General features: G+C 46.3%; 3 protein-coding genes across 4 annotated transcripts; 2 read left to right on the forward strand and 1 right to left on the reverse strand.

Annotated features, from left to right (window-relative positions):
* The first annotated feature begins 209 nt into the window (after positions 1 to 209).
* On the forward strand, positions 210 to 10,022 carry LOC119552077 (protein dopey-1 homolog). Of its 2 annotated transcripts, none has more exons than XM_037861853.1 (11): positions 210 to 355; positions 882 to 1,111; positions 1,229 to 1,407; positions 1,468 to 2,700; positions 2,779 to 3,076; positions 3,131 to 3,893; positions 4,008 to 4,116; positions 4,184 to 8,472; positions 8,608 to 8,803; positions 8,872 to 9,214; positions 9,280 to 10,022. In XM_037861853.1, exons 2-11 carry the CDS (start codon positions 959 to 961, stop codon positions 9,499 to 9,501), a joined length of 7,785 nt encoding a protein of 2,594 aa, XP_037717781.1. In that variant the 5' UTR covers positions 210 to 355; positions 882 to 958; the 3' UTR covers positions 9,502 to 10,022. The 2 variants fall into 2 exon arrangements, with proteins under 2 accessions (XP_037717781.1, XP_037717780.1); XM_037861852.1 differs by having other exon boundaries at positions 211 to 355; positions 2,776 to 3,076.
* LOC119552078 lies at positions 9,996 to 11,607 on the reverse strand. The gene is made up of 4 exons (XM_037861854.1): positions 11,365 to 11,607; positions 10,622 to 10,689; positions 10,385 to 10,547; positions 9,996 to 10,318 (listed from the first exon to the last, which is right to left on the reverse strand). Exons 1-4 carry the CDS (start codon positions 11,483 to 11,485, stop codon positions 10,218 to 10,220), a joined length of 453 nt encoding a protein of 150 aa, XP_037717782.1. The 5' UTR covers positions 11,486 to 11,607; the 3' UTR covers positions 9,996 to 10,217.
* A 1,247-nt stretch (positions 11,608 to 12,854) lies between these two features.
* Positions 12,855 to 14,452, forward strand: LOC119551692. The gene is made up of 4 exons (XM_037861161.1): positions 12,855 to 13,145; positions 13,211 to 13,296; positions 13,373 to 13,529; positions 13,734 to 14,452. The coding sequence occupies exons 1-4, from the start codon at positions 12,959 to 12,961 to the stop codon at positions 13,865 to 13,867; spliced, it is 564 nt and encodes a 187-aa protein (XP_037717089.1). The 5' UTR covers positions 12,855 to 12,958; the 3' UTR covers positions 13,868 to 14,452.
* Positions 14,453 to 16,128: the final 1,676 nt, after the last annotated feature.

The following is a 16,128-nucleotide window of genomic DNA, read 5'->3' on the forward strand; positions in this document are numbered from 1 at the left end:
CTGGACTGGATATCGATAACTTGGACTGGTGATCTGTCACGAAGTAATTTTGTGTAATCACGCTAAATGTTCTTATATTAGTCCCCATTTGGTCAAAACAGAAGTGTAAAATAGGTTAACTTCTATTATAAATTAAGTTTTTAAAGCTTGTGTTGTAATAGTTTGCAGACTTGTGGAACACGCCATTGAATTGTTATCGCGGCTTAAGAATACTGGTGAAGAGGTCACGGTTATCAATCGGTGGTCCATCGCTAGCGAGTTACAGCAAAAAATTTGCCATGTAAATGCAATATAAAAACAAAAGTGCAATATTAGACAATGTAAAATGTGTTAAAGTCGACCAACTTCAGCTGCGGTAAGGGGGAGCAATTAAAAAGTGCGGAGTGGTGTCTGGAAAGTGAAAACATCGATCAGGGGACAACAACAAAGTACGTCTGTCCCGTCACGCGCCCCCTCTCCCCTTCCCCACACCACCTATGAAAACAGCAGAATATTCGTCATCAGCTGGTCCTCTCTCTTCGCTCTCTCTCCCCGCAGACCTAACTGCACTTTGCCAAGAGAGAGAGAGAGAGTTTAAATTTATTCAGAAATGTATTTTTTTTTGTTCCTGCCACGCGACATTAGCTTTTGCCCGATATTGCAGTTGAGCAAATCGGAGCCCCTAGTATATGTGGGGTCAATTGGCAGCCCCTCCAATTAAGCGGAACCACTCGCACAAAGAATACCCAGTTTTTCACAGGTGCTCCGCCTGCCACACTGCTCAAATATGCAGCCCATCAAAATTTAAGTGAAAAACAAAGTGTGTGTGGGAGTTGGAACTCAAGGACGCAGTGTGGAGGGCAACAAGTGTTTGCTAATTGATTGCCATTGATTATTCGCAGAGCTCTGCCATCCAAAAACCATCGAACCTACCGAATAGATTGATAGTTAGATAGAGCCACTGGCAAAAGACGTCGCCATGGAGTCCGCGGACGCACTCGTCGAGGAGCAGAAGCTGATGGCCGAGGCCAAGTATCGCACTTACATGACCAACATCGACAAGGCGCTGCGCAATTTCGAGTACTCCAGCGAATGGGCGGATCTGATTTCGGCCCTGGGCAAACTCAGCAAGGTACAGCTGGCTCCCTTGGTGGCAGTCCAGATAAGCCCTGGAGCCACTGACTCACAGCGGTTTCCGGGGACCCTTATCTCGACTCGTTGGTTAATTTGCTTCCCCCCTTTTCGACAGGCGATATCGAGCAATACGCAGTACCAGGTCATACCCCGGCGACTGAAGATAGCCAAGCGACTGGCCCAATGCATGCACCCAGCCCTGCCCTCCGGGGTGCATCTGAAGGCCCTGGAGACCTACTCGGTGATATTCAGCAAAACAGGGCCGGAGCGCCTGGCCACGGAGTTTATATACAGGTCGGTGGCACAGATAACCCAAGTTATTGTTTAACTAAGGCGTAATTTTCATCCCCACAGCGCTGGTTTGTTCCCGCTCCTTGGCTACGCGGCCATGAATGTGCGTCCCGCCTTGTTGACCATCTATGAAACCTATTTCGTGCCCCTGGGTGACAAGCTGCGGCCCGCTCTAAGCGGTTTCCTAAATGGCGTACTACCCGGATACGACTGCGGACTGGATCACTTCGAGCGCATTAGCTCTCTGCTCAAACAAGTGTGCAATGCCGTCAATCCCATGCACTTTTACACGGTCCTATGGGAGTCTGTGGCCAACAATGCAACCATTCGCCTGCCGGCCATCACCTACCTACTGGAACACTTCAACAAGCGATTGGACATGCAAGAGCAGATCTACATCATGGGGCACAACAGGGAGATCATGATGTCGGCCCTGTGTGTCTGCCTGAACGATTCGCTGATCCTGGTGCAGCGAAACACGCTGGAGTTCCTGCTGCTTGGCTTTCCCATGCACACGGCGCTGCTCTCCGAGGATGACTTGGTGAAACTAGTCACCAACGGGCTCAATACCATACTCCGCAGGGACATGTCGCTCAACAGGAGACTGTTCAGCTGGCTCTTAGGCAGCGAGGTGGCCAAGAACTCGCCAACCTATGATACCCTATCGTTGGACACCTCAAACGCTCCACTAGATGAGGAACCAGAACCGTATTTCATTAAGCATTCGCGGCACATTCTTATCAGAGCTTTAATCACCACCCTCAGACTGAGTTTGGAGTGTGCCCCAATGGACCTAAAGCCCTACAGGATCATGCTCTCCCTACTCGACAAGGCGGAGATTGGCAGCGCTGTGCTGGACTACGTGCTTCATGACATTATTCGGGCCATGTACATCTCGAGTGGCAATGCGGAGGCTTTAAAGTCAGCCAACCTGCTGTTTGCCACCTTCGATCCAGCTTATATTTGGAGCTACATGACCAACATGTTTGAAAAGGCCTGCCAACAGGCGAACCCCGCGCAGGACAAGTCTCAGCCGGGAGAAACCTCCGGAAAATATGCATGCGACGTGGGATCTGGCGATCCCTGTGTAATGGAGATCTGCGTGCTGACAGAATTCCTGCTGGAAACCGTTTCTCTGGAGATGTACACGGAAACCACTAGGGTGTACCTTCCCAAGGTGTTCCTGGCCATCACCCAGCTTCTTTCCCTGCACATGGATCACGTAAGCAGCAACGAGATTACTGCGTCGCTTAAGCTCTGCATGAAAATCGTCTCGAGGGTGCAGCCTATGATAACGTAAGCGAAAAACAAGAAACAAAGAAGCATCAGGCGATCCTTAGTAACCCTCTTATCTCTTTGTTTTAACCTCAGAAGTCCCATAAAACTGAACAAGCTGGTGGATCAGAGCGGGGGCTCTTCGTCGGATGAGAAGATTACTGTAAATTCGGCGAGTGAGACTGGAAAGGTGGAGTCCGGAGCGCATGGTAATTCCCTAGAGAAGAGCAAATCCGACTCACGGCTAAACCAATTTGCGGAGAACACACTGCAAGGGGCCGATCTCAACGATGAAGAGCTCATCCGGCGCTCAGCGTCCAATCAAAGCGTGGGACGTCAAAGTCCCAGCAAGAAGAAGGCCAAGTCAATTTCTCGACTCTCGGAGCTGGATAAGGATGTGAGTAACTTTTGTAAAAACATAAATCTGTAATTAATCATTTCTTAAATATAGATCAGCGCCTCAGACCCGCAGTCATCCTCGGATCTGGACACTCCGCGGAGCATAAAGAAGCTGAAGGCCAAGGCTAGGGTCCCATTCATACGAAGCCCCAAAAAGCAGCGACCCAAGGATATTGTCCTGATTGAATCGAATGCTTCAACGGAAGTGGGAGATGGACCTAGTGCAGAAGAGCCAAAGAGTGCTCCGCCGGATCAATCGCCGCAGTTCCAGCTGGATGAGGAGAGCCGAGCATCACAACAGCGCGGATTCTCCATTTTGGAGAAGTGCATTCGCCAGTACGAAATCTTCTTCGAGGTTTATTTGGCCCGTAAACTGCTCCATATTGAAGCGGAGCCGAAAGAATGCGCAGTGAAGGTGCAGCTACAGCGAACCACAAGCACCATCCATACATCCAATCTTTTTATGGCCGAGCAGGTGCTGGAGCACGAGTGTCCACTGAGGGAGTCACAAATCGAGCGATTGTTTAACTTGCTTCGGGTGGACATTGTTCCGCGTTCCAAGCAGCTGCAGCGCTTGCTCAATCGATCCTTGCCGCTCCCCGTCAGTGCTAGTGAGCTAAGCAGCGACAGTGAGGCTCAGGAGGAGAAGCTACAGAGCCTGCTTATTGATGGACAGACGCAGCGTAGTGTACAGCAGCTAGCCGAGCTTCAATTGAGCAGCTCTCTGCGTGGAGCAGTTAAACTAGCGGCTACTCTGCTGGTGGAGATGTCTACCTTCCCAAACTGCAATAAACACATCGTGCTGGACAAGAATGGTGAGTGGGAGCTAGAATCAGGAACAACTTCCTTAACATTTTCTAAGTGTTATGATGATGAAGATTAGATGAATTCAGGAATTCCAGATTAATAATTTTTGTATTCCCTTTCAGAGCCTGAATTGCCAAACTGGTTGAAGGTCCTGTGCCTGGTGGCCTGCTTTGCCCAAAGCGACAAGGAGCTGCAGGTGGCGTCTATTACCACGCTCTTCGATTTGATAAGGTGAGTGCCTATGAAGTACCCCTCATTGATCACTATTGGTTGACACTACTTTTATAATGCTTTTCAGCCTACTACGCTCGCAAATCGAGCATACGACCAGTCCAGGAGTCACCTTTGTGGTGATGCTGCCGCTTCTAAAGTTTGGTCATGTCAGCTACATGGAGCAGCAAACGCGCGTGTTCCAATTGGTCAGCTCCATTTTGTGGGATTACCTAGGCGCTGCAGGCATAGATCCTGCCCAGATTGCTGCTCTACTTCATCAGCTACACAGCTGCCTGGAAAGCGGTCTGGTGGAAACCATCATCGGGAATCGAATGCAAGCCCAACATTTGCTACAAATACAACCGCAATCCCGTGCAGATTTGGGGAAAACTGCCCTACGTAACTTCCAACTGGAGCGTTTGGCGGATGCTCAACTCCTCTGTCCTACGGAGTCCACGGAAAGATTGAGAGAAAGTCAGGCCCGAAGCTTCAAAAAGTTCGAGCTGTTGTGGCACCTCGGCAGAGATAAGCAGACTACACGTGGATTCGAGAAGACGCTGCTTAAAGTGCTGGACACCCTCGCTTTACCACATTATATGTCCGAGCGCACTTTTGTGACCAACTGGCTGCAGGCGTCGCTTCTCCGCGGCGATCTTGCCCGCCTAACCAAGCCTCTCTACAAGATCCTACTCTCGGCCAGCTCCAAGCGCGTTGGCATCGTCCACATGCAGCAGCTGTATCGTGAAGTCGATACCGAGGCTACGCCTGCTTTCGAGCGGGATGTGTACGCCATCAGTTCGGAGCAGGGCAATGTCAAGTACCACCACATGGAGAACTCCAGTGGTGTTAAGAAGAAGAGTCCCATCAGGAACTTCCCCAAGAAGATCTTTGGAGTCACATTGAGTGGGGGCAAGGCCAACAAGGTTTCCAACTTTGTAAGCGACAAATCCACTGTTGCCGCTTGCGCTGAAGCCACGCAGGATTTAAACACCATCGGGCTGATCATTAATCCACTAGAGAATGCCAACGACTTTGACGACGAAACAGATCTGGAAGAGCCTCGCATTGAGATCCCGCATAAGGAGACGCCGCTGGAGCAGAAACTAGCCAGCGCAATGGACGAGAGCGAGCAACGTTCGCAGGAGCATCCACCTAATCAACCGGATCTTCAATTCGACCAGGATATTACCGACCACTCGGACAGCAGCGACTTCGAGTCTGATTCTGAGCTTCGCGAAACGAGCATAGAGAAAGAAGACAGCCTGACGGTCAGTTCCAGTGCTGGTGTTAGTGATGATGTCAAGCGCTTTGTAGGCGACTGTGAAAGTGTCACTGAGGCGTTGACCCAGCACGAAAAGATCAAGAGCCGCAAGACCTATCGGTTGACCAGGGAAAAAACACCAGGGGAAACCAGCCTAAATTCTCTGGAGCAGAAGGATCATGATAGCATCCCTGACCTCCAGGCAGATGCGCTTCCAGCGGATGAATATTTCAGAGAAGACAAAAAGCTAGGAAAGCGTAAGAAGCTGCTGACTGCTGGAGAGAAGAAACGACTGAGCTGCATTTCAAAGACCTCTACGGATAGTAATATCAGTGGCTCTCACGTCGAACAACCGGAGCAGGAGGAAGAATCAGAGCCAGCAACCGAATCCACTATCAATGTGGAGGACAAGAGACGTAATCTCAGTCTAGAAACCAGCAAGCTTCAGCCTGACATACAGAAAACCCTGGAGAAGGGCAAACAGAACGTGGAGATCCTGCGGCAAAATAATGCAGCTGCAGCTGCTGCAGCGGCGGCCGCGGCAGAGGAGCAGACCAGTCTGCGCAGCTCTGTGAAGAGCACGGTTTCCCTGGCGGATGCGGCTCATCTGTACCACAACCACCTTCTGATCTACTTGGCTATTTACGACACCCGTCAGACCCTGTACGCCCTACAAACGCTTCGCAACATTATCTGCTGCGATCGACGAACTTTCCTTTGCCTGTCGATAACCACATCCTTTTCGAGCGCCAGCCTGAAACAGTTGCTTGTGCGCCATCGCAAGAGCATCTCCGGTAAAGGATTCGATGGTGGGGTGGGAAGCTCCGAGTACGCTCAAGGATATCGCGGTTGCATGCAACTGGAGCTGCTGGTCACGCTCTGCTTGTTCTACGCCCGTGGTTACTTCCAGAAGGAATCTCTGGACGCGCAGCGACAGCCACCCACGCTCCAGGATATTGTGAACAATCGGAGGATCCAGTTGGAAAGCATTGAACTGCTGACCCTGATCTGCTCGGAACTCATAGAGATTGTCAAAGGCATGGGCAAGGGCCTGGCCAACTATATTGCCGATTTGTTGGCCCGCGCCAAACTGCAAAAGGTGATGCTGCACTGTCTCAACAGCTCGGTGTGCAGTTATGGCCGTAGAGCCAACTCTAACAGCGGGAGTTATGCGGAGCAGGTGCTCAGCTTTAATGATCCCCAGGACGATCAGCTGCACGCGGACTGCTTCCAGCTCCAGCTGCTACGTTTGCTGTTGGCTGTAATCCGCCTGGAGCACGAGGTTCATCAGTTGCGCCAAGACACGCCTCCGTCCGCTGGCGAGGACTCGACAGGCAACGCGTCGCCCACTCGCTTAGCAGAGGGAGCGACTCCCAATGTAAAGTATCTGCCCAACTGCCTGATTAGTCAGCAGCCCATGTTTCTGGCTGCTGTGTTGGGTGCACTACAGCAGGAACGGTTGCGGCACTTACACCGCAACTGGACGGACTTGGTGACCTCATCGCTGAACTGTTTCTCATTTGGCTCACTCACGAACATTGTGATTAGCGTAGTTCATCAACTATGCAGCAATCTAGACCGCCTCTCCAAAATGGGTCTCCAGCAGCAGCGGCACTTCCCTCCGGATTATGTGGTATCCCAACTGGAGGCTCTAACCATCTTGTGCCACTACTGTTTACTGGACAATACGCAGCAGACTGCTCTCTCACACCTGTTTAATCAAGCTTACCCGCAGACCAGCTCGTCGGCACAGAGCTCTAGCACGGGTCAGTTGCTCAACAGCATCGTACATTCATTCCTCTCGGCCAGCGAGTCCTCCAGTTCAGCGCCGGCTCCAAGGAATCCACAGCTGCAGGCTGCACGCAATGCCGTTCTCTCGCATCTTCCAAGGATTATGAGCAGTGTGGCTGCCATATGGGACAGCGAGCTAGGACAGTTGCGCCCGGTTCGCCAGCAGCTTCTTGAGTTCCTATCGCCGGTGTCCTTGCATCATGGCTGCAACTTCCTGGCGGCTGTGGCTGTCACCTGGCAGCAGCGGGGCATTGCCGCAAACATGAGCGGATTGAGCATCGCAGAGCAGTTCCAGAGAAACTCCGCTCTACAGGCGTGTCCCGCTCAGCTTTCGTTGGTTTCCTTAGTTTCTAGCATTCGGGTAATGCCCATGGATTCCTTCGTTATGACACTGCACCACGTGGTGCGTTCACCCCCGCCAATCCACCGACCACCTGCCCAGCTTAGCATCGAGGTGAGCTCTCTGGAGCTATTTTACTTCTACATGAGGTCTGCTCCTGCTCCTCAGTTGGCGGATGCCTGGAGCTCACTGCTGGCTCTCATCCGGGATGGCTTAAATCTGACACCACCGGCGCAGTTTGCTTTACTAATGCTCCTGAACGAGTTCGTCCAGCGCTGCCCGCAGATGCCATTCCAGGACAAAAAGGAAGTGCGGGAGCTACATGACGTGACCTCTCGATTGGTAGACTCTCTCTCCAGCGTGGCTGGATCCTGTCTAGAGCAGACCACCTGGCTGCGTCGTAACCTGGCCGTAAAAGAAGATACTGATGGGTTGGCCAAGGATAACAGCGTAGGAGGTGGTGGACTTCAGCAATATTCGCTGCAGGCTCAGAGTGTTCTAGCAGCCATACTCTCTAACCTACTGGACGTGGCCTACGGTTCCCAGGAGAAGGACAAGGTGGTCAACATAGTGACGCCGCTGCTATACAATATAACCCCATATTTGAAGAACCACACTGCTCGGAACGTGCCCTTTTTCTACGCTTGCTCCGCTCTGCTGGCCAGCCTGAGTGGCTACCAGTACACTAGGAAGGCGTGGCGGAAGGATATGCTGGATCTCCTGCTGGACAATGCCTTCTTCCAGATGCACCTCTCGTGCCTGCCCTTCTGGCGCATGATCATGGACAGTCTGATGACCTACGACAACACAACGTTCAGGGAGCTTATGACCCGCGTCTCACTTTCCCAGGCGGGCAGCCTGAATATCTTTACGTCGCGGGATCAGGAGTACGAGCAGCGGGCCATGCTGCTCAAGCGACTCGCCTTCGTCATCTACTGCAGCGAGTTCGACCAGCACAACAAGTACATGCCGGACATCCAGGGTGAGTGCGAGTTTTTGTTTATTTGAGCGAACACTTAGCAAATTTATATGTTCAGGAGTTAATTATTTTTTATTGCCCATTGGTGCTACTTTAGGGAATTAATGACTTAACCATGAACTTCTTGTTTTCCCACAGAGCAACTGGCTAACAGTCTGCGACTTGTTCCCATGGGACCTTCAGTACAGGCAGCCGTTTTCCTGTGCTTCCGTGTGCTGCTTCTACGCATGTCACCTGACCACGTCACCTCGCTGTGGCCCATAATCATTGCGGAAATGGTGCAAGTGTTTCTGCAAATGGAACAGGAACTGAAGTCGGAGAGCGAGGAGAGAAAGTAAGTTACCACAGCCAATCGAAAAAGTCGTTTAGGTAATCAAACTATGTGTTGAACCTCTATTGCAGCCAACAAATGCGTATGCCTTCGGGAATTGATGTGTCCTGGTCCTCTGCCTCAGGAGCTAGCAATGGCTACAATTCCCAGACGCCGATGCAGCATTGGCGATCGGTGCAGCTGGAGGCCTGTAAACTCCTGGAACTGGGATGCGTGCTGCCCGCTACCAAGCTGCCACATTTCCAGATGTACCGATGGGCTTTTGTGGGCACCGAGTTCGATGTGCACGAAGAGGAGGTGCGCCTGCCCAACGGAAGTTTGGAGAACCTGGCCACCTTGCCCACCGCACTGTATGTGCCGCATGTGAGCCGTGTGGCCAGGCTGATGGATATGAAGTACACCAGTCAATCACCGGTAAGATATTCTCTCCCTATTCGATTGATTCAACCGATTAACTAGTTATTTTGGGTTTATTCCAGGTTCTGCAACGTCCCAGCAATAGACATCTCATGTTGCACTTCCAGCAACTGCAGTCGCTGCAGGAGCTGTACGCCTTCTTCACTACGCTGGGCATCAGTTGCCCCCAGCCACGTAACTTCGCCGACACGGAGAACGACGTGGCTAACTGCCTGCAGGAGATCGAGGAGGTACTGGCCAACGATTTCCTGGAGAAGCTGCCCAGCATAACCACGCCAAGATGAAAACCGGCCGTTGCCCACCGGCAGACACAGTCGCAGATCCAAGCGAGTGGGTCCCTGTTCGAGCTCAAGCTTAATCTTAATCTGGGTGTGGAGTCTGCTATGGAGCCGGGAAGTGGTGGCCAGGCAGCCCGCATCCTGGCCGCCGTGCAGGCCAAGCTGACCAGCCAAAATGCCGAGACGAGCTTTACGCAGCCCCAAAACACCAATGACAGCAGCAACAATAAGAAGACCAACTTTCCATTTTATGTCTAATTAAGAGATGCAGCAGAAGACGATGCCGAGTATGATAGCTAGCTATATAGATAGAAACCCGGGTCGAGTGTATAACTGTCCGTAAAGTGATCTATCGTTTTAAATGTTGAATGTTTAAGAACGCGGTAGCCTAATAGCCAATAGCACCCTGTATGTATATGTAACCAATGTATTTAACTGTTGATAGTTGCTCCCGAGTCGATGTGAATAAGAGATGTGTATAACGACAAACTGCAATCAAATAAAATAAAATCGCATTTTATTGCAAACACTGAGTTGAGAAGAACATGGTAGGGATTCCCCAATAAATAATCTAGTAGTAGAAAACTAAACCACGCTCAGAGAGCGTGGGGTTTGTTTGGTAGACTCTCTGTTCTCCAGCTGCCAGAGCGCCAAAAAAATTACGTTTTCGAGACGCTTCGCGGTATTCTCCGAAAAAAACGAAAATGGCAATCTTTAGGCCCCTAAACCACGTTTAGGGTACGTGGGGCTTGTTTGTTGACATCGTTATTCTTCAGCTGGAGGTAGAAGGAGTACACAATACGAGCGCTGAAGGCGATAAGTACTGTAAGGGTAGAGAAGAATTTTTATTATATGATGAACACATACTTATTGTAAGAGCATTACTCACAGAACGTAATGATGTACACGATCAGGGCGCCAAAAACGTTATTTATTCCAGTGGCTTCGCGGTATCCTCCGTAGTGGAAGATAACACCGAAAACGGCAAACGGAAAGCTAATGGCTTCGATTGCAGCGAATATCAGCCAGACGAAGACCAAAATATGCTTTTCCTGCATTTGATAAGGGTTTATGATTCGGTAAGTAATAAAGGGGGTTTGTAAAATAAATAATTTAATTTACTTACCCTTAGGGTGCCGATCAACAAGCAAATATTGGCGACTACAACAATTGCAAAACCAACGAAGTTGAGAACTGCAAAAACAACAAATAATTTTATTAGGTGGTCGGTAGATTAAAATAAATATGAGTCAATGTCTACCCACGCTTATAAGCCTTAAAGGTCCTAAATTCTTACGCTTGCCTTCGGCTCAGAAAATAAATAATTTACACATTAGGTCGGCTAATAGCAGATTGTTTTAATACATTTTGTTATAATTTTTGTTTAATAAATCTTTTTTAACCTATATACGTCCCTAAAATATTTTCAAGAGTAGAATAGCAACTAAAATATACACCATATGTTTAATATCCGACACTAAGATCATTCCTGGGCATAAACACAATAAGGTCTTCCATTTCGAACACTTTAATAATTGTAATCTTATCACATAAATGCGTTTGAAAACGCAAAAGATTGAGATGAAGAATCAGCAAATTGCTACTTTTGTTTTTTGGGTTAGAGAATAATATACACCATCTAAATGTAAGCCTTTTGGAAATCAGTATGTACACATCTAGAATGAAACGCTTGCCCGATTTGGTCACCGATGTCGTCATCGATGGATGTGATAAAACGCGTTTGTCTCGAATGGATTAGCTCATCTCTTGTTTTGTGTAGACGATATGACAATTTGAATTTTCTGAGATAAAAAGCTATTGCTTCCGTTTCTGGAAATAAACAAATGCCACGCCTCGAATTTCTCCTACCATTTGGAGCGACAATCACGCTAAAAGTTATGCTAATTAGCCAGTAGATCGCAATTCCCAGACACCAACTCCGCAAATCGGTGTTGCAAGGGCCCCTTTCCACAGTAAGGTCGATTTTCATTTTGAGATTTGATGCGTAAAGAACACTTTGAGAAGAAAAACAATATTATGGCACAAAACCGGTTTGGGATCTCGGAGCGCACGGAAACACGACCGCACTGGGCAAGACTCTGGTAAAAACTGAATACAAAAAGCCGTTGCCTCTGAGAAGCAACAGTTGGGCGAAACTGAACAACAAAAATATATTTCATTTGTAATGTAAAATTTTCTGTCATATGATATTTTGTGCCTTTATTTTAAAAGCAAATTAAGTAAATTTCTTCTACATATATGTTAACGTAATCTTTTGTGCTTGAGATGAGGGTTGAATCACTAGATAAATAGTGTGATGGGTGGGTAGAAATCAGACAAAACATTGTTTACGAAATAGGCTTTAGTATGGGGCCTTTTGATGAAAAATATCTACCCCAATTATGTTCTTATTAGGCCATACAGTTTTTATTTTCTTAGCTAGTAAAAGGTTTTTTTTTAGACAAACTACAAACAATTAAAATATTTAAGTGTAAAGGTATGTTTAAGCATCAGAAAAAACCATTATAACACATAAATAGTTCTGATTTCACTTTAAAGTCTTTTTTACTGTGGAGGCCATCAGAAAACTGCCACCTGTTGCCTAGTGTAAATGAGTGAATACAATTGGGAGAGCGCCGGAACAACAAACGATGTGGGTGATGAGAAGTGCTTGCAGGCAAAATGCATACTTACTTAAATTATAAACCAAACGTCATCATATTTGGTCATACTTGACTCTTTCGTTTTGGAAGATCAAACTATCAAAAATATGAGATTTTTATAACTCAATAACTTTAAAATTTTCTTAGTTTGTATATATTGGGGCAGTGCATACAAACGATTATCTCGCAGCTGGCGTCAGAAATAAACATTAAGATAAAATTTTTTGCTATCAGCTCTTATTTCCCATTATATTTTTAATGAGCGCTAAAACGATGTGGCAAGGGAATTAATACTTTTTAAAAATATAGCGCTTTACTGTTGCTAACCGTGTCGCAATTTTTTTTTTTTAATTTCAATGATGCTTTAAGCAAAAAAAACTCTATTTCGAAGTAATGTAACAGTTTGTTCAGAGATCTTTTTTGATTTTAAATTCTTAGGCTTTAGCAACTTTAATTCGGTACCCAAATTCAAAGCAATGCATTTAATTTATACTCAACGTAAAAAAAAAGAGTATGACAACAGTGTTATGACGACGTTAAAACCTAAAAAATGTACATAAATAATTGGGGTTATTTAACCAAGTAAGTTCGAAAAGTGACATGCGATGTTAGTGAACCAGTCACGGTTTTTCTTCGTGTGCTATTTGCATCAATCTGGCAACGCCGTTCATCGAAAGCTTTCAGTTGTCAGAGAACTGCGACTTATTTAGGCAATTGCATTTTCGCTGCCGGCAAAAAAGGTTTTGAGTTCTTCTCCAAAGTTCTTCGCAAAGTTAGGATATATTCGAGTTCCAGCAAAAATGTTGACCTCCGTCTTTGGTATGCGGCTGAACACCTACGGTGTTGTTATTGGATGGCTGGGCGTGATTTTCTCCTTTTTGGCCACGATCCTCTTGTCCGTGGCCCTGGGATTCGTTGATGAAATTGCGCAGCAGATCGTCGACACCCAGAAAAATACGGAAATGACCGTCAGCGAGGTTCGCACCGGTAAGGGTTAATCGGAAGGGGCATCCACAGGTCGACAAAGATATTTAATTGCGTCTCTTTTCCAGTGCTCGTCATACTTTTCAGTGTCTCCCTGGCCCTGAAGATGATTAATCTCCTGGCCTCGGCCATGTTGGTCCTTGGTACCGTTAAGGTAAGTCGTGGTTTATCTCTAGTTATAAAGATCCGCGCTTTCAAAGACAGTTCTATAACTTTTTCGGACTTTTCAGGAACGCCATCTGCTCCTGCTTCCTTGGCTGATCAACAACGGAGTGATGCTGGCCTTTGCGGTTATTACCCATATCGGCCTGTGGGCCGAGATCATCGGATCATCGGTGCCCTTGTTCAACGCTCTTCCAATTATCTTGTTGTCTGTGCTGGTTCTTGGTAAGATTTACGTGACTCATGCACATGCACTCGCATATGTGCATATGTCTGTATATATACGCCCTGTTTCTGGAAATGGGTATACACACACAGCTTTTGTTGTGAAATTGTGGTTCCCCATAGCGCTTATCGCTCGGGGGCCTGTGATCATTCTGTAATTAGACTCGGACACGAGAATTATTGTTCTCTATTTGCTCTTTTCAGTGCTCGGATGGTATCTCTACTATGGCATCTACTCGCTCTTCAAGCAGATCCAGGCATCCAGTGAGATCCAGCGCCCGCTGATCCCGCCGGCAACCCACCAGACTAATTCCTATCCTAGCTACACCAAGATATAAGCTCTTATGCAAGCCTTTGACTGCATCGCATACTCTTCGAATGTTTTCAGTGAAGCTTTCTTAGTTAACCTATTATTCTTTGTTAGTAACACCAAAATTGGAAACTATATTGTAATTTCGATGCAGCAAAGAAATATTTCGATGTACTTCTTATATATCTGTATCTATATCTATATCTACTCGAACGAAATTGCCAATTTCGATTTTTTGATTGGCCCTGAAAATATATTTTGTATACACACATGGTAAATAATTTAATTGGTGCCGTGAAACATATATCCCAATCTAGGGTATAAGGTTTTCAATGTAAAAACCACGTTAACTCCCGTTTTGTTCCTGCTACTCGCGGAGTAATTGTTAAAAATTATTCAATAGATTCATAAAATCGGACGACTATATTAAGAGGAACGATATAAGTAAGCGCTTGTGGGTGTTAGAGGGGGCGTGGTACCCTGCTGAAAGACACTTGCGCTGCAGAAGAATATAGAATCTGCAACTTAATCCCAACTGTCTAGCTTTATTGCTTTCCCTGTGGGCGTGGCAATATTTTTAAATTGTAATAAAAACCACAGTTGTGGAAGGCTATTATGTTTGTGTATTCCCTATCAGTATCGCTTTTAAAGCTCAAGTAAAACATTCTTTGGAATAGAGGTGTAGAGTGATTTTTAAACAACAGCATGGTTTGTGTTTATAAAAACAAAATACGATTAGTGAATAAAATATTGTTAAAGTATCACTTATGTCTGACTCTGAATTGTTATTTATAAACGTTTAAAAAATCTTTCAAAGCAATTTTTTTTATCAGTTTTGTTATTAAGCTTAGTATGGTGACAAAGTATGACATTGGAAATTTTATATTTCAGAAATTCCTTCTGCTCATGCTTTCCTGGATGATAAGCAATTACCCTTGTTACTAAATTGTGATATGGATTTGTCGTAATGTACTTCTGAACTTTTCAAACTAAATTTAACATGAAACTTAGAATTTTTTGGCAAATCAAATTTGTCTTCACTTATTTTAAACAAGATTCTAATTTAGAACCAATGTATGCAACCTTTTACTTCAATTTCGAATCAACATTTTATTTACTATTATATTTTATTTATTATTAAAGTACGCTTTTCTGTGCATAGGCAGAACAGTAGAATAATAGTTTAGCTTGGTACTAAGACAAATATGTGGGGATTTCATATTTTCAGAAATTCAATCAGCTCATGCTTCCGTTGCTGATGAACAATACTGCATGTGTCACCAAAACTTCTCCTGATAACATTTATTGTCTTCGCGGCCATTCTTGATTAGTGTTCCGTTTATCACACTGAATTACCCTCAGATCCAATTATGATTCTCCTGTGTTTTCTCGTGTCGGTTACATGTTGCTATCACTTCTCAAGAAGATCCTGTTGGCCTGGAGAGGGCTTTAGCTTTTGTGATACTTGAAAGTGTTGATCATGCTGGAATGGCAAAGTTATCCAGTAATTTAATTATTTTTAAAACGTTTAGCCAGAGGATAGGGTTGAGCTAAAATAAAGGTATGGTGTATGGACCATGGTATGGAACAAGCGAGGCATTACTCCGTAAGCAAAGGGGATAGACCTATACCAGGCCCAACGGAGTTCGGGCTCACAGACTCGTCTCCGTTTAAACTTTAAAGCGACTATCCCATATTCTGAGGTCCTGACAAGGTCAATGCAGAAAAAAGGAAGATCTCCAGCGCAAACAGGATGACGGATACAAATACTCGCGGAAGTTCCTTAAGGATCAGCGGCTTGAGGACCGTATGCTCTGACATTTACACTCAGAGAAAAAGTCAAGTATTTCGTGCTTAGATCAACTATTTTCAGTGTCAAAACTTCGCCATCCCAATCTCAAAAACAAAGTACAGCTGCGGAGGCAGTCCCGTCCAAGCCGAAGGCGGCCGCAGAAGCCGAGGTGAATGTCAAGCTCCCAGCATAATATCTTCACAATACGAAACGGTGATAGGGACACCGGAACGAAAAGCCAACTCTCTAGCTCTTATAGTTTACGAGATCACCGCGTTCACCAGGACAGGCAGACATGGCTAGATCGACTCGCCCAGTGATCCTGAATATATATACTTTATGGGGTCGGAGACGCTTCCTTCTACCTGGTACATACTTTTCCCCGAATACAATGTACCTTTTTACTCTACGAGTAACGGGTATTAGTAATAATACATTAATTTGTGATAAAGGGAAACAAAACTTTTCGATCCCGACTGAAGCCGAATTAGTATGAC

The sequence above is a fragment of the Drosophila subpulchrella genome, chromosome 2R (genome assembly GCF_014743375.2).
Source record: "Drosophila subpulchrella strain 33 F10 #4 breed RU33 chromosome 2R, RU_Dsub_v1.1 Primary Assembly, whole genome shotgun sequence".
Taxonomy (NCBI): domain Eukaryota; kingdom Metazoa; phylum Arthropoda; class Insecta; order Diptera; family Drosophilidae; genus Drosophila; species Drosophila subpulchrella.